The 23671-nt window shown below is 37.1% G+C and overlaps 1 protein-coding gene across 3 annotated transcripts; it reads left to right on the plus strand.

Annotated features, from left to right (window-relative positions):
* Positions 1 to 1008: 1008 nt before the first annotated feature.
* Positions 1009 to 23671, plus strand: LOC127414390 (geranylgeranyl pyrophosphate synthase-like). 3 transcript variants are annotated; one of them, XM_051652396.1, is made up of 5 exons: positions 1009 to 1306; positions 2865 to 3154; positions 5559 to 5653; positions 7633 to 7703; positions 22261 to 23671. In XM_051652396.1, the coding sequence occupies exons 3-5, from the start codon at positions 5581 to 5583 to the stop codon at positions 23083 to 23085; spliced, it is 969 nt and encodes a 322-aa protein (XP_051508356.1). In that variant the 5' UTR covers positions 1009 to 1306; positions 2865 to 3154; positions 5559 to 5580; the 3' UTR covers positions 23086 to 23671. The 3 variants fall into 3 exon arrangements, with proteins under 3 accessions (XP_051508356.1, XP_051508353.1, XP_051508354.1); XM_051652393.1 differs by lacking the exon at positions 2865 to 3154 and having other exon boundaries at positions 5556 to 5653; XM_051652394.1 differs by lacking the exon at positions 2865 to 3154.

A 23671-nucleotide genomic window follows, 5' to 3' on the forward strand; every position in this document is an offset into this window, starting at 1 on the left:
TATAATAAATTGATACATACTTATAATTTCTTAGTTGACACTAGTCAATTCCTAGGGAAATGTTGAGGCTTTTAGAATGTGGAAATGATATTTCATTAGAATCAGTTGAATAATTTACTTCCTAAATTAGGTTGCATGGCAAGGATTTGTCACGCTACAGCCTAGAGTTAATATATATATATATATATAATTTTTTATTTATTTATTGAAGAAACAGATATTATAAGGCATTTCAATTGATAAAGATAAAAATGTAGTATTTATATGTGATTTAATTATTATAATGGCTTTTTTATATATATTCTAAAGGTTAAATGGACTGGAAAAAAATGCCTGCATTTATATATATATATATATATATATATATATATATATATATATATATATATATATATGAATGCAATACAAACACCGCAACTGTTTACCATGTACAATATTTTTTTTATATTGCAATTTGTGTTGATTCACTTGAAAGTCATTTGACATTTGTCAACATTTATGTAATAAAGAAAATAGAAATAGCTTTACTAATATTTGTTTTTAAATACTTCTTATATTTGTAATTGATTTTTGTATATTTGTAAGCATCTTGTACCTTGCTTTATAATGTTTGTTAAGTGTCTGGATTGCCATATACAGTATTTACATAATTAGTTGCTCAAAAATAATCACTAAAGTAACTGGGACTTGGGTGTTTAAACATGTAATTTCTTTACCTCTGTGTGAAAATGTAAGATACAAAAATAACATTCAATAACTTGCTGGTTGACAACACATTTCAGAGTCGGAGTCAATAAAGCTTTATTGGCATTATTGTTAACTTTTACAATGTTGCCAAAACGCATAAAGTACTCATAGAAATATTTGTCATAACAAAATAAATTAGGTTAATAAAAATGAAGTGGGAAATAAAAGAAATGGACAACAAAATTAACAAACAAAACTTGAAACATCACATAAACTACATTTCCCACAGTTCAATAGCGGGCGGGGAAAATGACGTTTCTCCAAGCTTCACCCACTTCCCCCGCGCCTTCACGCTGCCGATGGCGTATTTAAGCGCGAGCAGGAGGGATGAGTGAGCTTCCTGTAACTTAGGCGTCTTAAAACATTCATTCTGCTTCCTGATTCCGTTACGATCGCTTTATGGATTATTTGTGAAACGAGGTGGAGTTAAATTATCGTCTTTGGTTAAGTGGTTAATGATAGCGAGCTGGCTATCAGTGATAAAAAATTGAAAGCGGAAGATCTGACGTGCTCGATGACGAAAGCGGAAGTGTTGGATTGCATATTGCAGATCTGAAAGGTGGGTGGAGTATGATGAGTATTTATTTTAGCAAGACCATACAAGCAACATAAAGAGAACAAATATATATATTGTTTTTTTATTCAGGGTCTATTATAGTCAGTGTTGGGTGTAATGCGTTACTAAGTAATTACTGTAATTAAATTACTTTTTCTTTGAAAAAAGTAAAGTAATGGATTACTCTTAATTTTTCAGTAATTTAATTACAGTTACTTCTGATGTAATTGCGTTAAATACTAGAACAGTTCTATATAAAACAATAGTGAATTTAAAATCAAAATTTAACATCTAATGTTAAAATTATTGTTTTCTAATTTAACGCTGCCCCTTTAAATTCTTTGGACAGTTCATGAATAATTTATTTGATTTTATATGATTTATTTGATAGAATTAAAGGAACAGTTTCATGACTATCCTTGTATTTTTCATCTGGTCGAGGTTGATAAGGGTTTTAGAAAGTAATTAGTAATAAGTAATGCACTTACTTTTCAGAAAGAGTAATTAGTACAGTAATCTAATTAAACTGTAGAAGATGTAATTAGTAGTTAGTAATTCATTACTTTTTTAGAGTAACTTACCCAACACTGATTATAGTGTAAATGTACTGCAGAATCATAAATCGTTTTTATTAGCATTTTTTAATTTTTTGGCATTTTCTTTTAATTAATCTGTGAAACCAAGCAGTACATTTTTCCACTACATAAAGAAAACAAGTGTATTTCTTTGAGTTAAATGATTTATTTCATACAGAACATTATTTACACAATGACTTGTCTCTGACAGGGTTCATGAATGACTTCTGCTAATCTAGACCCCTTCCCATAATTTTACTAATCGAGACTAAATTACACAATTACAGAAGTTGTTAGACAGGCGTCTTATTTCTGAGTTTTGTGTTATTTGGCTCTGTTTAGAGATGCATAAGCTCAAGGCTAGGCGAGGGTCCCAAAGTCTTGTCTGTAATAGAACACAACATTAGGTTCCGGAAGTAAAAATCACATTCTTTTTCTTCATAGAGAAATAGATTTTAAACAATATCTTATAACCTTTCAAGATCCACCTGCCATGAGCTCTGAGATTAAAAGAGACAGTTCACCCAATATTGAAAATGATCTCATCATTTACTCACCCTCATGCCATCCCAGATGTGTATGACTTTCTTTCTTCTGCTGAACACAAATGAAGATTTTTAGAAGAATATTTCAGCTCTGTAGGTCCATTTAATGCAAGTGAATGGTGACCAAAACTCCAAAAAGCACATAAAGGCAGCATAAAAGTAATCCATACAAATCCAGTGGTTTAATCCATGTCTTATGAAGCGATATGATAGGTGTAGGTGAGAAACAGATCAAACTTTTTTTTTTTTTTTTTTTTTTTACTATTAATCTACTTTCAAACGGCCCTGCTGTCCGCATTCACAAGACTTCTTTTGTTTTTTGCTGATTCACATTCTTCATGCATATCGCCACCTACAGGGCTGTTGTGCATATATCATTTCTTAATTTTTTTCCTTTTGCTTTATCCCTCCTTTTTTCCCTTTCTCCTCCCTGCCCAGTAGGTGGCGAAATGCACGGAGAATCTGAATCGACAAATAAAAAAAAAAAAAGAACTTAAATATTGGTCTGTTTCTCACCCACACCTATCATATCACTTCTGAAGACATGGATTAAGCCACTGGAGTCTTATGTATTACTTTTATGCTGCATTTATGTGCTTTTTGGAGCTTCACAGTTTTCGTCACCATTCACTTGCATTGTATGGACCAACAGAGCTGAAATATTCTTCTAAAAATCTTCATTTGAGTTCAGCAGATGATAGAAAGTCAAACACATCTGAGATGGCATGAGGGTGAGTAAATGATGAGAACATTTTTATTTTTGGGTCAGTTATCCCTTTAAGCGATGATAGGTGTGAAGAAAAGTGAATATTTGAGTAATTATTGTTAATAAATTTGTTTCAGCAACTACACACACACACACACACACACACACACTCACAGACACAGAGACAGAGAGAGAGAGAGAGAGAGAATTTATTGGCAGTACAGCAAATACTACCAGTATTTTACACTTTATATAATATAGCCGATTATTTGTTTTGCATTACGAAAATTGCATGTGAAAATGTGCTTAACTGTCATGAAAATAATGCAAAACATTTTAGTGGTCATAAAATGAGGTACATTTTCTTTAAATCATTTAGAAGTTATTTTCTTTTGTGGTGAAATATGACCCAGACATGTTCTTGAACGGTTTGGTGAGGTTTGCTCAGGGTTCAAGGCTTGGAACTCTATATCGAATATTTATTTATTTATTTTATTTAGTAATTTTTGTTTAATAACTTGGCAGAAAATGAATAGGGAAAAATATTCCTAAAACCAAAACTGCTGAAAAAGTGGGCACACTTTGTTGTTCTATAGCATAATGGAATTGTAGGAACATTATGGTATTTTTGTCATAGTGATTTCATAAAATCCTTCATAAAAGAGCTGCAAGTCATAAACCAGCTCAGAGGTGAATCACAACATTACAAACTTTAATGAGGGAATGAACTACAATCCCATTAAGAATTGTGAATGATGTAATCTAATTAAAAATAATAGAACAATATAAAACCATTGTTTTAAAGTTGTTGACTGTAAGTATATAAAAACAATATTTTAATCTTATTGTAAAATGGATATAAATAGTTTTAGAGTGAAGGGAGAGCAAATCGTTTGTATCATGCGAGTGGGCGGTCACTGCAGAGCTCTTTTGATGCGGTTTGTTTGCCGCAATTCTCTGATTGGAGGATCGTTTCTACTCCGGATCATGAGTAGTGTAGTTCTTCACCTGGAATTCTGATATTAAACGCGATTTCTAAAAAACCTTTGAAATAAAGTGGATTTATGGCTTCAGCAGAAGCATACAACATCGATTAACAACCTCAGAGCTCACAGTAGTTCTGTCTTTAAAAGTTTATAATTTATTGTTAAAAATGAATTCGCCTATGGAGAAGATAAGTTGGGTTTGTACTTCTGGAACGAGACTCTTGCACTCCATTACACTGTAGGTGTATATGGCTGTCTGGAATAATCACGAATCAGATTTAAAAATCTTGTTTTGAGCTACACGTTTCCATGCAACTCCAAGTCTTTTATTTCATATTGTTTTAAAAGTTGGAGGTTTTGGGGGCCTGGCTAGCTCAGCGAGTATTGACGCTGACTACCACACCTGGAGTCGTGAGTTTGAATCCAGGGCGTGCTGAGTGACTCCAGCCAGGTCTCCTAAGCAACCAAATTGGCCCGGTTGCTAGGGAGGGTAGAGTCACATGGGGTAACCTCCTCGTGGTCGCTATAATGTGGTTCGCTCTCAGTGGGGCGTGTGGTGAGTTGTGCGTGGATGCCGCGGAGAATAGCGTGAAGCCTCCACATGCGCTACGTCTCCGCGGTAACACACTCAACAAGCCACGTGATAAGATGCGCGGATTGACGTTCTCAGACGCGGAGGCAACTGAGATTCATCCTCCGCCACCCAGATTGAGGCGAGTCACTACGCCACCACGAGGACTTGGAGTGCATTGGGAATTGGGCATTCCAAATTGGGGAGGAAAAATAAATAAATAAACAAATAAAGTTGGAGGTGGTTCTCTATACGATGGATCTTTGTGTCAGACGTATCAGGCCGTATCAGGAGTCTGTATGAGTGATGGGCTGCGACTGCAGAAGCATGTCGCTGTTGTGTCCATGAAATTGTTTATGAGTCAACCTCTGCGTTCCCATGACAGCTACATGCTGCAATAAATTGTTCCCTTTGAAGCTGCAGCTCTATTGCAGATTTTTTTTTTGTTTTTGTCACACCGATTGCTAACACAACTAATTGAATGAGGAAGTATTTTATCTAAATGACCCAGTTACATTTGTTCTAGAATTTAATACCAAATCTGAGTTTTGTTTGGTTTGTAAATATTAACTAGAAAGTTTTTTTTTATAATCCAGCTAGTGATTCACATCAAAGGTGAATGTGTTGGGGCATCTCCTAAAATAGGTTTCAGATCTAGATCTCTCTTGTTCTGGAATAAGAAAACCCCAAAGCCTACAGACACCACATGCATAATAGTTTAGCTGGACATAAAGCTGATGAAATAAATGTCAACTCTGCCAAGAATAATTGCTTATTGAAACATACTGCAGCACAAGTTGGTTGGACATTTAGACTTTCTATAAGAGATGTATTGAGGTGTAGTAATACCTCTCTTCTCTCTCTATCAGCAGGTTAGTTTTGTGAAACAGAGGGATGGATGGAGATGAAAGAGCAAAGTCTGAACGGATTCTTCTGGAACCCTACAAGTACTTGTTACAACTGCCAGGTAAGAGTGACCATTGGAAATGACATGCACAGTTTATTCTTTGCTGCATGTTGTTAATGTTGCTCAATGCTGTCATGGGGAGAATGTCTCGATTCTTGCTCTTGTAAAACCCTGCTGAGTCTGAAAGTATATTTTCACCTCTAAAATTCAGCTACTTCCATCTCAAGCACCGCCAGATCTTCCCTGAGAAATGCTGCTGCAGCATCAGAACTCATTTTGTTTTCCTGCCATCCTTCTGCAATTTGACCATGTCACTTTTCATCCCGAAATCAGAAGATTGTATGTTGCATGATGAAAAGGCCATCATGCAAAATATAAGAAATATTCCAGGTTCAATACAAGTTAAGCTCAATCAACAGCATTTGTGTCATAATGATTACCCCCAAATATATTTCTTTTTCTTTATAAAAATAAGCAAAAATCTGTGTTACAGTGAGACACTAACATTAAAATACTCACTGTTTCAAAAGTATAGCCATAAAACTACATCTGGTAAAAAACCTCATTAAGTTTTTACATCGAAACCTGTTTGAGTGAAAAGACTTGAGTCTCTAGTTTCATCCGATATGCCATTTTGAACATTTGAGCGATTTATCATGAAACGGCACGCTATTAAACACAATGACCACGGAAGTGTACAATAGCGCTATGTTTGCCATGAAACCTATGCAAAAAAACAAACAAAACAACAACAAAAAATGGTATGGTCTTTAAAGTAAGCTTCATTTTATTTTTATTTTATTTATTTATTTATTAATTTTTGGGGGGGGGATTTTTTTCCCCCTTTTTCACCTAATTTGGAATGCCCAATTCCCAATGCGCTCTAAGTCCTCGTGGTCGTGTAGTGACTCACCTCAATCCAGGTGGTGGAGGACGAATCTCAGTTGCCTCCGCGTCTGAAACCGTCAACCCGCGCATCTTATCACGTGGCTTGTTGAGCGTGTTGCCATGGAGACATAGCGCGTGTGGAGGTTTTGAGCGTGGATGCCATCCACCGCGGCATCCACGCTCAACTCACCACGCACCCCACCGAGAACGAACCACATTATAGCGACCACGAGGAGGTTACCCCATGTGACTCTACCCTTCCTAGCAACCAGGCCAATTTGGTTGCTTAGGAGACCTGGCTGGAGTCACTCAGCACGCCCTGGGATTCGAGCTAGCGAACTAGCGAACTCCAGGGGTGATAGTCAGCGTATTTTACCACTGAGCTACCCAGGCACCCTAAGCTTAATTTTATTTAACCAAAACATAATTTTTTTTCTTTTGATTTTGTGGTGAGATTTGCTGAGGTGTCTCCACATACAGAGTCCTTGCCTAAAGAAAATGCCATTGTACACATGAAGACAATGAGGAAGTCTGCCAGTAGGTCATTAGATCAGTGTGATGTAACTCTCTTAGTGACTGCAGGTGTTAGAGGGAGCTGGAGGGAAAATGCTCATGAATGGAGATGAACTGTAATGAATAGTTTTCAGTCTGAGCCTCCCAGTCAATTTTGATTTCACAAGATATTTTGCTGCACATTTTGAGCTCTTTATTTCTCAACATTCATTCCAAGTCTGTTTTAAAAAGGCAAACATTCGTCTATATATTTGTGATGATATACAAACTTCTGTCACTGTTTGCTTTGAGATATATTGTTTAATATATACAGTAGGCCTATGTATGTAAAGTTCGTTTTCAAAACATTTCCAACCAGTGAACAAGTATGCAAATGTTACGCTGACCTACAATAAAAAAAATGAGTATGTGCACCCATCAAGCCCACATACTTGAAATTTGAAGTGAACTAAAAAACATTTTCTAAAAGTTTTGTTGTGTGTGTTTTATGTTCGTTTCAGTTGGTCTGCTCTGTGTGTCACTTATTTGCCTTAAAATGAAACTGATAATCAGCTGTTAAAATTAAGTAAAAAAAAATACAATAAAAAAAAAAAAAAAACACTGTTATCTCTCCCCATTTTCTTTGCTTTGATTATTAGGAAAACAAGTCCGAACTAAACTATCTCAAGCGTTCAACCACTGGCTCAACGTCCCAGAGGACAAACTTCAGGTAAGCGTTTATTTACATGAATCAGGAAACGGTTTGTGTTCTTGAATTGAGAAAAAGCTGCATAGTTGTGATATAAAATAGAAAAGATTGTGGATTGCGGAGTAATTTGCGGAGTTGTTTGAATAGTGTTTTTATGGGTATTAAAAGCTTATTTTGGGGGGAGAACATGTCATGGTCATATTTCACCCCAAAATCAAAAGAAGAGATATATAGTAATGCAAAAAATCTTAATGGTCCTAAAAATAGGCTTAATTTTCTTTAAGCAATATAATGTCTTTTTTGTTCTTAGTTTTGATATTGGAGTAAAATATGACTGACATGACTGTCGTTTTTGAAAAGTTTCGCATACATACGACAACGTTGTCAAAACGATCCCCGTTCACACGGATCCATGAAAATGACTAAAAACGCTGTATTATGCATGCCAGGCCAGTAGTTGGCGATGTCACTTTGTAAAGAAACACTACACGCCTGCGCACATAAGCATTCTTCCACAGAGCGGTGAATACAAACAATGAATATGGCAATCGCTGGTTGTAGTAGTGATGCAGTAAATCTACACTTTGCTGGAGAAGCGTCAATAAACTCAATCTCGAGCAGCACAAACAGTCCGCCATTGTAGTTTTCAATGTCTCACGCGTTGTTTTGAAGTACTCGCGCACATGCCTATAGACTGAACACGTAATACGCGTCATGACGTCATCATTTTCACAAATTCGCGTTTTTGTATGTTTACACGGAGACGATAACGGCATTGTTTTCAAAAACGTGCACTTTGAAACCCGTTTTTGTTGCCCCAAAACGCCGTTGTCCTGTAAACGAACAGCCAAAACGCATAAAAAGTTTTCCATTTTTAGTTGAAAACGTTGTCGTGTAAACGGCCCCTCAAATTGTGATGTCTTCTCTCTGACTCGGGGGCCGTTTACACGACACGAAAACGATGGCGTTATCGTCTCCGTGTAAACATACAAAAACGCGATTTGTGAAAATGATGACGTCATGCGCACGCGTATTACGTGTTCAGTCTATAGGCATGCACGCGAGTACTTCAAAACAATGCGCGAGACATTCAAAACTACAATGGCGGACTACAGGACTGTGTTTGTGCTGCTCAAGATTGAGTTTATTGACGCTTCTCCAGCAAAGTGTAGATTTACTGCATCACTACTACAACCAGCGATTGCCATATTCATTGTTTGTATTCACCGCTCTGTGGAAGAATGCTTATGTGCGCAGGCGCGTAGTGTTTCTTTACAAAGTGACATCGCCAACTACTGGCCTGGCATGCATAATACAGCGTTTATAGTTGTTTTCGCGGATCCGTGTGAACGGGGATCGTTTTGACAACGTTATCGTCTGTATGCGAAACTTTTCAAAAACGCAAAGGAAAAACGTTTCCGTTTTTAGTACATCGTTGTCGTGTAAACGTACCCTCGGTCAATGTCATCTGAAGTTTCTACATACATTTTTCGGTTTAATTCCAGTGGTCTGGGTGGACTGGGGAGGGGGTTTTGCGTTTTGCACAAAAACCTGCATCTTATTCACTAACCACCTGCATCTTGAGAATTTAAATCATTAAGCTCTGCATTTAAATCATAAGTCATTTGTCCTTCCTTTCTGTGCAAACACGCCTCCTTTCTATGCAAATTAGGCTCAATGTAGATTGCGCTTCATTCAAAAAATTTGCCTGCTGCAATTTAGATCACGCTATTACAACCAAATAAAAGCAGGCGGTAAAATGAATTATATTTAAAAGAGATGTTTTTGAACATTTTCAACCGATCATGTCAGCTGTAAATAATCATCAAATGATGGAGAAGAGCGTTATAACCTGGCATATATCCACAGTGCGGTGTAGTCAAGCAAACGTTCTGCATGTTTAAGAGATGATTCAGGCATCTGGATCACAGTGATGCTGTTCAGTCCCAGCAGGGTGTCAAATATGGTGGTCTGTGCTGTGGCATCCTCCGCTATATTGCGCTCAGAATTTGACCGCAAGATCAGAATTGCACATGCAAATCGCGCTCGGCTGCGATTTTGTGGGCACGTTTTGCGGGCGCGTGAATTGAGCGCTAAACCAGCGCAGAGGGCATGTTGGCGCTATAACAGGCCGCAATTCATTCTTAGTGAATGTGCCCCAAAATGTTATTGGAAAGAGCAAGAAAAACACTGTTTCCCATAATTAACATTCAACGTTAAATTTGACACTTACTAACTTTTAAAATCAATATGAAAATTGACTCAATTTAAATACATTATAAATTGTTTTGTTATACATTGATGCATATAACCCCCCCTTCCCAACAACCTTTTATGTAGAGACCACTTTCCACCACACAATCAAGTTGTTTTTCTTTCTTTTTTTTTTTTTTTTTTTACGCTGAAGGTCCTGAAACACGTACGTTAAATAAGATAAATTATGCATTTTAAAATGCATTTTTTTTCATGCTTCATGTAGAATTTTTTTTAATTAAAAAAATGTTTTATCCCCTTTTCTCCCCAATTTGGAATGCCCAATTCCCACTACTTAGTAGGTCCTCATGGTGGCGCAGTTACTCGCCTCAATCCGGGTGGTGGAGGACAAGTCTCAGTTGCTTCCGCTTCTGAGACCGTCAATCCGCACATCTTATCACGTGACTCGTTGTGCATGACACCGCGGAGACTCACAGCATGTGGAGGCTCATGCTACTCTCCGTGATCCACGCACAACTTACCACACGCCCCATTGAGAGCGAGAACCACTAATCGTGACCACGAGGATGTTACCCCATGTGACTCTACCCTCCCTAGCAACCAGATCAATTTAGTTGCTTAGGAGACCTGGCTGGAGTCACTCAGCACACCCTGGATTCGAACTCACGACTCCAGGGGTGGTAGTCAGCGTCAATACTCCCTGAGATACCCAGGCCCCGCTTCATGTAGACTTTAAATCTAGTAGTGTGCTCAAATTGTTGTCGTCTTTGCTGTTGACTAAATTAATTATGTAAAGGTTTCCTTTATGAAGAAACATTTTGAATTGAATTGTGCAGTGGGCATCTAAAAGGCTTTTGGTGTTTTCAACGGTACATTCTTCTAAGCACAAGACTGATTGATGATAGAAAGGCGCCCACAGTGTGTCTGCTCATGGTCATTTTTACAGCGACTTTGCCCTCCAGTGAACCATGCCGCTCTTACAACCTGCACAAAGCTCCAGTGCAAATCAAGAGCACCTGAGCAGTGTCTCATCTCTCCTGGGTCATCATTCCCAGATCATCCTTTCTTTTGCAAATGCCCATTTCTTTCTCTCTCTCTCTCTCTCTCTCTCTCTCTTTCTCTGGCATGTCTGAGATTGGAAAAAAAAATCAGTGCATGTAGATGTTGGCTCTTAAGCATAACATCATGAGCCATTTTCAGAATTATGCCTTTCAAATTGAGTTGGAGCGTTTCTGCAGCGGGGGTCGTGTTACAGAAAAGTGAGATATAAATGCACATGGATGATCCAGAAAGCTCTAGAAGGAATCGTTTGCCTGGAAATGGAAATTTTTCTATCATTTATTCACCCTTGTGCGATTCCAATCCTGCATTAGTTTCTTTCTTCCGTGAAACACAAAAGGAGATGCCAGATATTAGCTAATGTCTGAAATTTTGTTTACCATACTACGGAAGTGGGTGGTGGTGATATGGGTAATTCTGTGTCAACTCAGGCAGAGGTCCCTGGTATAAAGTTTGTTTTTGATCATTTTTTATTGGTAAAAGATAAATGTTAGGGTTAGGGCTAACCCTAACTCCACTCTCTTGTGAACACACAAACCACATCTGGCTGGAAGCGAAGATTTATAGTTTTAAAGGGATAGTTCACCCAAAAATGGGTGTGTCACACGTGCGTCAGTTCTCGCATGAACGTGCCAACGCGATTACGTCACATGTGCATACTGGTGCTGAACGTAAGCGATGCTTTATAGTTAAACAGTACTTAAATATTGATCTTTTTCGCACCAAAAGCGATTGTATCGCTTTAGAAGACATTAATTAATCAACTGGAGTCGTATGGATTACTTTTAAGATGGCTGTGTGCTTTTTGAAGCTTCAAATTTTGGTACCCGTTTACTTGCATTGTATAGACCTACAGGGCTGAAATATTCTTCCAAAAACCTTCTACTGTAGAAGAAAATCACACACATCTGGGATGGCTTGGGTGAGTAAATGATGACAGAATTTTCATTTTGGGGTGAACTGTCCCTTTAAAGCATTAAACTACAGTAGCTGTACTGAAGGCTTTAGTCTGCGAGTGATCAAACTAAACTTGTAACTCATCCAGTGATTAAGCGATGTTAATCTTGTCATTGCGAATCAGCTGTTATCTCTCAATGCGATATGTTAACAGCTAAGCCTGTCAGATCACATACAACTTGCTGTTCAACAGCTCTCCTTTTATCCTAGATATTTCATTAAAGCTCTTCAGGCAGGGAAAGTCAGCCATTCATGCCAGCAACTGGCTCCTCTTCCATGTTTGTTTGATCTCGTGAAGAGAAAACAACTTCCTTTTCCCTTCTGGATGCTGGTAATGTAGTCGTAGGTTTAGCGGCTCTAGTTAAATCAATATAAAGGCAGCTTATCGGGTATGCTTTCCTACTTTATAATGTATAGCAGTGGTTCTCAACTGGTGGGTTGCAACCCACAAAGGGGTTCCAGTCAGGGCTGTACAGTGCGACAGTTTTGCTTGCATTTGTGACTTAAAAGTAGGAAATGCAACGACAGGTTTTAACTCATTTACGCGATAAGTGACATTTTCGCCTACAAGAAGCGTTGCAACAAAGAACATACAATGAGTCATACAATTAATATTAGCAAGTCTCAAGTGCCGAACTTTAGCAGGTTGCTGTGGACACGTTGTCAGGGTCGCGGTAATGTATGCTGCGCGCGAGTCTGTTCGTAACGCCGGGTTCACACATCCCCCGTGAGCGGCACGTGAGTAGCGCGGTCAGGTTGGGCTTTCACATAGTCTGCGTCTCTTCTGCGAGGCGCAGCTGCGGCTCTGCACAGAAAATAAAGTTATCTCTGGGTTCCTTCACAAAACATTTTCTTTAATAAGGCCATAACGTAATTTTTTGGAGAGGGGGTAATTGATTACTATAAAAATTTGGTCTTCATTAAATCATTTGTATGTTGAGTAGGAGGACAACATTTACTTCATGATAAATAATTTACAGATAGACCCCAGCCCACACATTATTGGGTCCTTAATCGTATGCATTTAGTCAGAACCAGCTGCACAAATCTGCTGAAGCTACTGTATCCCACACCTTTTCCTTTGTTAATAAATCCATCTAGAATAAATGCTGAGGGTTGTATAGCACTTTGTAATTCTCAACCTCCACAGTCAGTCGGGTCTCCACTATTATGTGGCCTTGCAAATCCGAATGAGGTACATTATTGCATCAACGAAAACGGCCATCATGTCATATGCATTTGTTTATGTTCATCAGCGTTCTTGGTCATGATCGGTTAATGTAGTAAAGCCCAGGGGGGCCTGGGTAGCTCAGTGGTAAAAGACGCTGACTACCACCCCTGGAGTTCGCTAGCTCGCTAGTTAGAATCCCAGGGTGTGCTGAGTGACTCCAGCCAGGTTTCCTAAGCAACCAAATTGGCTCGGTTGCTAGGGAAGGTAGAGTCACATGGGGTAACCTCCTCGTGGTCCCTATAATGTGGTTCGTTCTCGGTGGGGCGCGTGGGGAGTTGAGCGCGGATGCCGCGGTGGTTGGCGTGAAGCCTCCACATGCGCTATGTCTCCGTGGCAACACGCTCAACAAGCCACGTGATAAGATGCGTGGGTTGACGGTCTCAGACGCGGAGGCAACTGAGATTCATCCTCTGCCACCCGGATTGAGGCGAGTCACTACGCCACCATGAGGACTTAAAAGCGCACTGGGAATTGGGCGTTCCAAATTGGGTGAAAAAAAAATAATAAATGTAGTAAATGTCATTCTTTTTAGTTAATTTGTGTTTGTTTGTATGCAGATTGTAGTCTGTTGTAGGTTCGGCATAAATCATTTTCATTTGCTTTTGGTTATTTTCTATAATCTCCTGATTATTTTTTATTTTCTACACCCAGAGCCTAAACTCAAATGCAAAACTATGTGCTCATTGCCGCATCAACTCGCGACTCACGCTTGCAGTGTAAACGGTGTCATCTGTTAATATGGGCGCCAAAACGAAAACGCGCCGCTCCCGCCCCGCTCACGGAGGATGTGTGAACCTGCTGTAAGAAGAGAGTGACAAACCGATGTGATCAATAAAAATTCGATGTTGTTCTGTTTGCCCTCGAAGTCTGTGAGCATCTAGTTGCTTGAATTCCAGAAAACAAGCTTAAATAGAGGAACTTTTGACTCAGAAACAATGGATTCAGCATGTGTCCGTGAGATTCAGAGGAACATCTTGGTGTGATGTGTTTTTATAATAGGATATCAGTGGTCTCTTCGTAAACCATTGCAATTAATGTAAATAAAACAATTAAAAATCTAAGTACACGCACACAAACACACACACACACACACAAATAAATTACATTACATATTACATTACGTATTACATAGAAGGAAATAAGGAAATGCAAATTCTGTGGTGGTGGGGGCAAATGGCCAGTCAAGAAAATTAAGAGGGTGTTGTGGCATCATGACTTATCATGTGATTAATATTTATAGTAATACAAATATAATGATACTAAATCACTAAAAATGATATTGTATCAAAATTGTACTAGTAAATAATAATAAAAAATTAAAAAATAATAAAACAATTTCCTCCACAATCTTGTGTGCTAATAAATGTTTATTTATGCTAGTTATTTTTTTCATAGTTCACCCAAAAATTTTAATTCCCTCATTCTCATGCCATCCCAGATGTGTGACTTACTTTCTTCTACTGAACACAAATGAAGATTTCTAGAAGAATATTTCAGCTTTGTAGGTCAATACAATGCAAGTGAATGGTTACCAAAACTTTCAAGCTCCAAAAAACACAAAGGCAGCACAAAAGTAATCAAGTTTCGATTGATAGGTGTGGTTGAGAAACAGATCAATATTTAAGTCCTTTTTTTACTATAAATTCTCCTCCCTGCCCAGTGGGTGGCAATATGCACAAATAATTATAATTGCCAAAAACAAAAGAAGAATGTGGAAGTGAAAGTGGAGATTCGTAGTAAAAAAAAAAAAAAGGACTTAAATATTGATCTGTTTCTCACCCACACCTATCATATCACTTCTGAAGACATGGATTAAACCACTGGAGTCATATGGATTACTTTTATGCTGCCTTTATGTGCTTTTTTGGAGTTTCAAAGTTCTGGCCACCATTCACTTGCATTGTATGGACCTACAGAGCTGAGATATTCTTCTAAAAATCTTCATTTGTGTTCTGCAGAAGAAAGAAAGTCATACACATCTGGGATGGCATGAGGGCGAGTAAATGGTTTTCATTTTTGGGTGAACTACCCCTTTAAATAAAGTGTACAGCCCTTGTTTCAGCTCTGTTTTTTTTTTTTTTAATTAGATTAAGTGATGTTATGTTTGTGATGGAGAGAAATCACAAACAATAAGAAACCATTACAGATGTAAAGAACAGGGTGTAGATGTTTAACAGTCTCCTGTTTTCTTACTATTACAAACATTTACTCCACAAAGATCATCTCAAATGAACTGGTTCTAATATATTAAGTTGTACTTCACATTTAAGCTCTGATTGTGAGCTGGGCTCAATAAGAGGTTTACAATAAGAGATAAACGGATGATATTCTGGCATGTGGTGACATCATTTTTATTGAAGAGACAGTTCTGATCTGAACTTGCGGATGTTTCTGTATCTGCAAAATATCTGTATAGTGTTTTGTTTTGGATTTGTCTTCGAGAGCTGTTTGATAATCGAGCGATTACTCATATTTCTCATTAGTCTCCCTGAAGCATGCTCGCTCGCTCTCTCTCTCTCTCTCTCTCTCTCTCTCTCTCTCTCTCTCCTGTAGCCTGTAAACTCTTCCTGAACCCGTCAGCATGACCGTGCATGCGCCATATCACTAACACGCGCAACTCCTCCACACAGCTCACGTCACACACTGACAGCAGCAAACACACTTCTATCAGATTGCTTTGCATTCAGGATTTATCTTGTTACACTGAACAAATAAAATTCAGTTTCAAAGTCATGCTGTTGTTGTGACCGTTATTGCATTATAGGAATTGTGACGTTATTTTCATGACAGTTTCCCTCAAGTTCTCACTGGACTTGTATTTCCATGGTACTCCAAGGTACTAGGGCTGGGTATTGATATATATTCCGATTCATATGGGTGTAGTTATAATGTCCATTTTCCTTATTTATGAAAGAAATTCTCTCTGAGCCAATGCTGTTAATTATACAGAGGACTAAGGCTGGGCAATGTGCAAGAAATATGTTCACAATATTTTTATAAAAAATATATCGATTATCCGATTACATCGTCAGCCCCCCCCCCCAGCCGAGGGATCTGTAAATATTCTTGCTTTATTGATTTTGCTTTAAAAAGTTAATTCATTTATTGAAACACAAAAAACCAAAGACATTTCTAAATTCAATTCAGTGCCAATTTCATACCATGGGCTACTATTTAATATCTTTGGAGACTTCCCAGCTCCATGGTTTTGTAATTTGCCAACATTGTCGATCATTGTCTGTCAATGAGTGTTGCAATCGGTATCGGGATATTTGTCAGAAATCGTCGATATCCAATTACATCGCCCTATCGCCCAGCCCTACAGAGGACCTGCTAACTTATCAATTACGAAACTATTAATTTACTTACTTTATCATTTGTTTTTCATCATTTTGGTAACATTTACCCTTAGAAAAATGTACAAATTCCATGTATTCCATCAATAAACATGATCTTGTAATTGTGCATATTTATAAGGGATGCACAGATTTCATAACAGAGTTATGCTTACAAATTATACAAAGAAGTATAAAAGCTTTTTGTTTTAACAATAATTTTCATTGAACATGGATTGGATCTGTTGAACATGATGACTGGTATGAAAAAAAACTGCTAAAACATTTTTGCAGTTCTGTTCTTGCTGTTCAAAACAACAGAACTCACGTTTTACACGTATGTACTGTATATGATAGAACATTACAAATTCATACTATGCAGATGATTCCACGGAAATGTTGACCACATCATGGAAAATAAAAACTGTTAACCAAAAGGAACAAAACAACCTTTTAAATTCCTTATTATAATGTTATAGCCTAATTTATAATGCTGTCTTGACCGCTAGAGGGCGCCGCTTGCTCACACAACGCTGAATGCAGAATATCCCCATGTCCGAAATCGCATACTGTCAGAGTATGTACTGTATTTTATGAATGATGCACTTCTCAGCTGGTAAAACAGTGTGTTCTTTTATGTATGCATGCGAGTAGTATGAATAGATTCCGGACATACTTTGACCCGTGACACTTATAAATGACGTAGGAACAACAAACGCTTGTTAAAGCACAAGAAACTACTTTCTTTGTTACAGACATCACTTACAGTGAATTCTGTAAATCCAGTTCTTTTAAATCCAGCGTTTTGAACGTGATGGCTCCTCAGCCCCAAGGGGTTATGGGATCGAAAAGTGTCCTGTAGATGTGCATGCTCACTTCAGAATCACACAGGAAAAAGGAGGTCATCCCGGTATTTCTCACTTACTCTTTTATGAATACTGAGGATTCTGACATACTACTCCATTGGCATACTGTTTTTTGCATACTATAGAGTACTAGGGAAATATGCATATTCGGACGCATATATTTTAAAACACAGCCTTTTAAGGTTTAGTAATCGCGTAAAGCCATATTGTGATTTCAATCTTAATTCAATCACTCATGCAGCATTAATGGATATCATGCCCATGTCTCAGAAGTCAATAACTGTGTCTCAAATGACGCACTATACACAATGCACATATACATAATGCATCATCCGGGTACTCGCAGCACACTTCTTTTTGTTGCATTTCCAGTGTTAACGAACTACTCACACTACTTACACGACAAAATGACATAGAATAGTGCAGAGGTGTGCCGTTTAGGACGCACCTAAAGCCTGCTGGTTTCAAAGCGTTTTGGATAGTTTCCCTCATCATGTGGCCTTATAAGTAAGTGCCGCTTTCACAAGTGTCATGTCCGTTTATGGCGGTTGGTGAGAGAGAAAGAATGAACATTTAATCTTATAAATATGACATGTTCTTAGGAGTTCCAACCAGTCTACATACTGTGGCTATTATTATTTCTGGATTGTGCATTTTAATTTGAATTCACAGAGTTTTTACAAAGTGTGATATGAATTAATTATAAGTAAATTATGGTTTTATTTTGGTTAAATATCAGCAACCGATACGTCTGTGCATCCCTAATATATATATATATATATATATATATATATGTATGTATGTATGTATGTATGTATGTAGAACAAGTGCTAAAACGGTACTGTCTCTTTAAGAGTTGTGTGGTAGTTCAGCGAGCGTTGAGTGCACAGTAGTGGAGACTGGAGTTGCATGGCTTCTTGAACGCATCCATGCTATGTGATTTTATAATTTAGTATTTTTTTTTTTAAATCAACAACTGACTGTAAAAACAGAAAGGATATACAAGAGACATTATTCAATGAAAAAATGGATTGTGTGGATCTCGTCATAAGACACAGAGTAAAAGATCAATCTTGTGATTTAAGAATTGTAACTGAAATACATCTAAATTTATTTATTTTTTACCAGCCCCACGGGATATTAACAAAAACATGGTACTAGTACCATGGTGCATATCCACACAACCATGGTAATGTCATTGTACTTTATTTAGAGCTTTTTGTTAGCTTTAAAACAAGATTTACTGAATTAAGTCAAATCAAATCAAATCAAATCAAATCAAATCACTTTATTGTCACACAGCCATATACACAAGTGCAATGGTGTGTGAAATTCTTGGGTGCAGTTCCGATCAACATAGCAGTCGTGACAGTGATGAGACATACGCCAATCTACAATAAACATCAAATTAACACAACACAATTTAAACATCTGTTATACATAATTAAACTCGACTTAAAACATCAAATTAACACAGCACAATTTAAACATCTGTTATACATAATTACACAACTTAAAACATCAAATTAACACAACACAATTTAAACATCTGTTATACACAATTACACTCAACAATATACAATAATAACATACATTGCACAGTATACAATATGCTGTTTTTGTTTTTTGTTTTTTTTTGTTTTTTACTATATAGATACTATATAGATACACATTATTCAATAAAAATTAAAATATATATGAAAAAAGTATATATATAGAATGTACAGTATTGTACTGTATTGACATTCAGGCTGTCGGTTGATAGTCAGTTGTTAAGAGAGACATAATATAATGACAGTAATATAATTTATGACAGTCCGGTGTGAGATAAAAGAGTAATAAAGTGCAGGGATGATGTATTTTGATCGTGGGAGATCAAGAGTTCAGAAGTCTGATTGCTTGGGGGAAGAAGCTATCATGGAGTCGGCTGGTGCGTGTCCTGATGCTGCGATACCGCCTACCTGATGGTAGCAGTGAGAACAGCCCATGGCTCGGGTGGCTGGAGTGAAGTGAAGTGTATGCTTAAATCAAGTGAATAACTTTTGCAGTGCATGTAGTTTCAAAATATAGGATCTATTTCTTTTACTCTGTGTAGGATTTCTACCAAAGCATTCTTTGGCACATCATAGACTCGATGCTTGTTCGTACAGCTGTCAGGCTGATACACAGTGAATCCGAGCATCTGTGTGTGTGTGTGTGTGTGTGTGTATTTTGTGTTTGTGGGGGCTCTGATTGGGCAGCTGTGCGAGCGATGGGTGGCACGTCACTGTAAGAAACGTGTTTGCTGGATAAATGTCTGGATTTCTCAGACGCTGGCAGCATGCCCAGTGCATGCTCTCTCTGGTTCTCTCAGACTGTCTCTATTATTCCTTCAGTATTTCTATGACGGCTATAGTTCACTGTAAGCGTGCAAGAGGTTACCAGAGCATCTTTTGATATAGGTTAACTTGTTAAGGTTAACCATTTGGCAGTTTCGGTCTCGGAAATCTTGCCCACTTCATTCCACGGCTTTGTTTCTGCATTCACCATGTTTTCAAGTGGATGCCAATACTGATGCCCACTGGTGGTGATTTTGGTACTGCAGTTATTGTGTTTCCATGTCAGATTCTGATGTTACTGAATGGAGGACATGGCAAACGTAGTTAAGTGAGGAACTAGATCAACGCTAGTTTAGTATAATATAATGTTTGTTAATGGAAGATATAATTACATTGACCAAGATAATGTGCGTATTACAGAAATGTTTCAACCCCTGCTCAAAATGAACTCTTAATGGATCAGGCCAAGAGTGTGAACACAGGTCATACAGTAATGCACTATAACAGGAAGTATTGTTTTGTAAATGGCTCAGATTTAGTGTTTTGTTTCCATTTAGTCATTTAAAAGCATGTTTGTTTTCCTGCATGTTGGTTAACGGGTCAGCTGAGGTTGCATTTGAACCGCTGACACTGCGATGTTTCTGCAACTCCCCCTCACTCAGCTGCCAGCAGACCCCGAGGACTCGACCCGCCTCGAGCGCTGGTGTCATCACTGATTACTTAAACAAGTGAATACATTACCCATCTCCCCCTTTGATCACCATATGTTCCCTATCAGTGCTCTGAAGCGTGTGTGCTGTGAGAGCTACTATAGATCAATGTAAACAGAATCACCGATCTTCTTGTATATCCTCATTTTCTGTTCTAGCACAAGTGTGAACATCCTTGTGTCAAACTCAAACTCTCTATGTAAGTGTTGTGTTGCACAGGAACAAGATACTGAGAGTGATTTAATGATGTCAGTCACCAGTTTCCATTAACAGGACTGGGTCAAGTAGACCTTTGCCAAATATACTGGGATGTTATTGATTAAGTCTGTTTTTGAGACACACCCTGGTTGGAAAGATTCACCCCATACACTTAAGTCAGTGCTACTTGTTTCGCTGCTGCCCTCTGCAGTAAATGATATGCAGTACAGCACATGGGTTGACTGAATTATTTTGGGATGAATTTTATTGTATGGGTTTAGCTGATTTTTCTTAGGCCCTGTTTATATTTACACCGTATGCCATATTTTCCTGAAAGTGTTCATGAAGGATATAGCTATAAAATTATTTATTATTATTATTATTATTGTTGTTGTTTTGGAAAGAACACTTTTCTCTGACACTTTATACATTGTTATAAAAGTGTCAGAAAAAATATAAAATATTTTCCATATTTGGATTATTAAACAATTTAATTATTATTTATTCAGTTGTTTAATTAGTAATAATATTAATAATATAGAAAATGTTTCTGACTTTTTTATAACAATGTGTACTGTCATTGTTATTAATTAAACAATTTAATAACGTCATTTATGATAAAATTGTATAATAATAATAATATAAAATATTTTTTGACTAAGAATGTATAAATGTATACTTTATTATAAAATGTTATAATAAATATTGCATTGTTTAATTAGTAAAAATAGTATTAGTAGTAAATGTATATAGTAATATAATGTACGTTGTTATAAGTGTCAAATACTTTTATCATTATTACATTTTATAATAAATGATTATTGTTAAATTGTTTAAATAACAATAATAATATGTGGAAAATATTTTAGATTTTTTTCCTGAGATAATATATTATAATTATTATACATTGTTAAAAAAAAGTATCAGAAAAAATATTTACAAATATATAATACAACAATTATTATAATTACTATTATACATTGTCGATTTTTATGTATTTTTGCTTCCAAACAAGTATTATTAATAATAAACAATTTATTATAATTATCAAACAATTAATGTAATAATTAATTAATTAGTACAATAAATAATCATGATGATATTTGGAAAGAAAATAAATATTTCAGTTTTTCTGACACTTTTCTATCAATGTATAATTATATTATTATTATTTTATAGTAAATGATAATTATTAAATTGTTTAATAAAATAATAATAATAAAATTATACATTGTTGTAAAAGTGTCAATAAATACTTTATTGTTATTAATATAAATTTTTTAATAGATAATGATTATTTAACTGTTTTATTATTAATAATAAAATAACTATACATAGTTATAAAAGTGTCAAATTTTATATATTTATGAACGTAAAATATTGTAAAATAATATTATTATTATTATTATACATTTTTATAATTTTCAGATTATTATTTTTTATTTCCAAACAATTATTATTATTATTAATAAACAATGTAATATTAATTAAATAATTAATATAAAAATAAATAATGATGGTGATGATAGTGGTGGTGTTTGGAAAATAAATATATTTGTTTTGTCACTTTAGCAAAGCCACAAGAAAAAAAATCTAATGTTGAGCCCTGTTTTACTCCATTTCTTTCTTGACGTCTAATGATTAGCAAAACCACTTTTGATCTTTTCATGTTTCTTTTTCGTATCCACAGGTCATTATTGAGGTGACCGAGATGCTTCACAATGCCAGTCTTCTGATTGACGATATTGAAGACAGCTCTAAGCTGCGCCGTGGTTTCCCCGTCGCCCATAGCATCTACGGCGTGCCCTCGGTCATCAACTCCTCCAACTACGTTTACTTCCTGGGCCTGGAGAAGGTCCTCATGCTAGATCACCCTGAGGCCGTGCACATCTTCACCCGTCAGCTTCTGGAGCTGCACCGCGGCCAGGGACTCGACATTCACTGGCGCGACACGTACACCTGCCCGAGCGAGGACGAGTACCGCGCCATGGTGCTTCAGAAAACCGGGGGCCTTTTTGGCCTCGCCGTCGGACTCATGCAGCTTTTCTCTGATTGGAAACAAGATCTAAAACCACTTTTAGACACTCTGGGACTTTTCTTCCAAATTCGTGACGACTACGCCAACTTGAACTCACCAGAGTACAGCGCTAACAAGAGCTTCTGTGAAGATCTGACGGAAGGGAAGTTCTCTTTTCCCACCATACACGCCATCTGGTCGCGACCCGAGAGCACGCAAGTGCAGAATATATTGCGTCAACGCACTGAGAATGTGGATATTAAACGTTATTGCGTGGACTACCTGGAAAAGGTGGGTTCTTTTGCTTACACGCGTCAGACGCTTATGATCCTGGAAGCGGAAGCGTACCGACTGATCGCAAAGCTGGGAGGAAACCCAGAACTAGAGGCCCTGTTGGAGCACCTCAGTCGCATGTACAAAGAGCCAGAGGCCGGGGCTTCTGTCAGCCAATCAAAAGAGCCCATGGCCAGAACTTCAGACAGTCAATCAAATCAGTGACCTATGGTAATCACGTCTTAGGTATCAGACATGTACTTTCTTTACGATTTTTTCACGATGCAAAAAAAATGCTAAAATGATCCTAAGTAGGCTTCATTGTCTTTATGTAAATATAATGTGACCTAGACATGTTTTTGTGAGATTCACCCATTTATTATTGCCTTTTCAGGCGAATTATTTAATATCATGAAAACCTCATTGTGCCCAGGGGGCTGCTGATGCTTGTGTTGTCATGGTGATACATGTGTCATCAGGTCAAATTAATCCAAAATCTTTCCATTGATAAGGTGTAAAGTTATGAGGCCTTACTTAACCCACATAAATAAAGGGGAATGGTCTGTGTTTCCAACAGCAGCTGAAATAATGGTGTTGTAAATCCAGTTAACATGTTTTTACCATGTTTACCACTTACCAATTTTTATAACCATAAATAATATGGATATATGGACTACTGTGTAATAAAATACTGTTTTTGTTTTTTCAAATGCATGCTGCTGAGGTCAACACTGCTCCTGCATATGCAGGTATTTTGTTTGGATGTGAATGTTTTTAATATCGCTACATTGAATAAACACCTTTCCCATTG

This window comes from Myxocyprinus asiaticus, chromosome 23 (assembly GCF_019703515.2).
Source record: "Myxocyprinus asiaticus isolate MX2 ecotype Aquarium Trade chromosome 23, UBuf_Myxa_2, whole genome shotgun sequence".
In the NCBI taxonomy this organism is placed as follows: domain Eukaryota; kingdom Metazoa; phylum Chordata; class Actinopteri; order Cypriniformes; family Catostomidae; genus Myxocyprinus; species Myxocyprinus asiaticus.

What these genes read in the sequence shown, in the direction of transcription:
- LOC127414390 (XM_051652396.1), top strand. Translation starts at nt 5,581, where the DNA reads ATGGATGGAGATGAAAGAGCAAAGTCTGAACGGATTCTTCTGGAACCC. An exon ending in GTACTTGTTACAACTGCCAG is followed by an intron (nt 5,654 to 7,632) that starts GTAAGAGTGACC and finishes TTTGATTATTAG; the next exon opens with GAAAACAAGTCCGAACTAAA. An exon ending in TCCCAGAGGACAAACTTCAG is followed by an intron (nt 7,704 to 22,260) that starts GTAAGCGTTTAT and finishes TCGTATCCACAG; the next exon opens with GTCATTATTGAGGTGACCGA.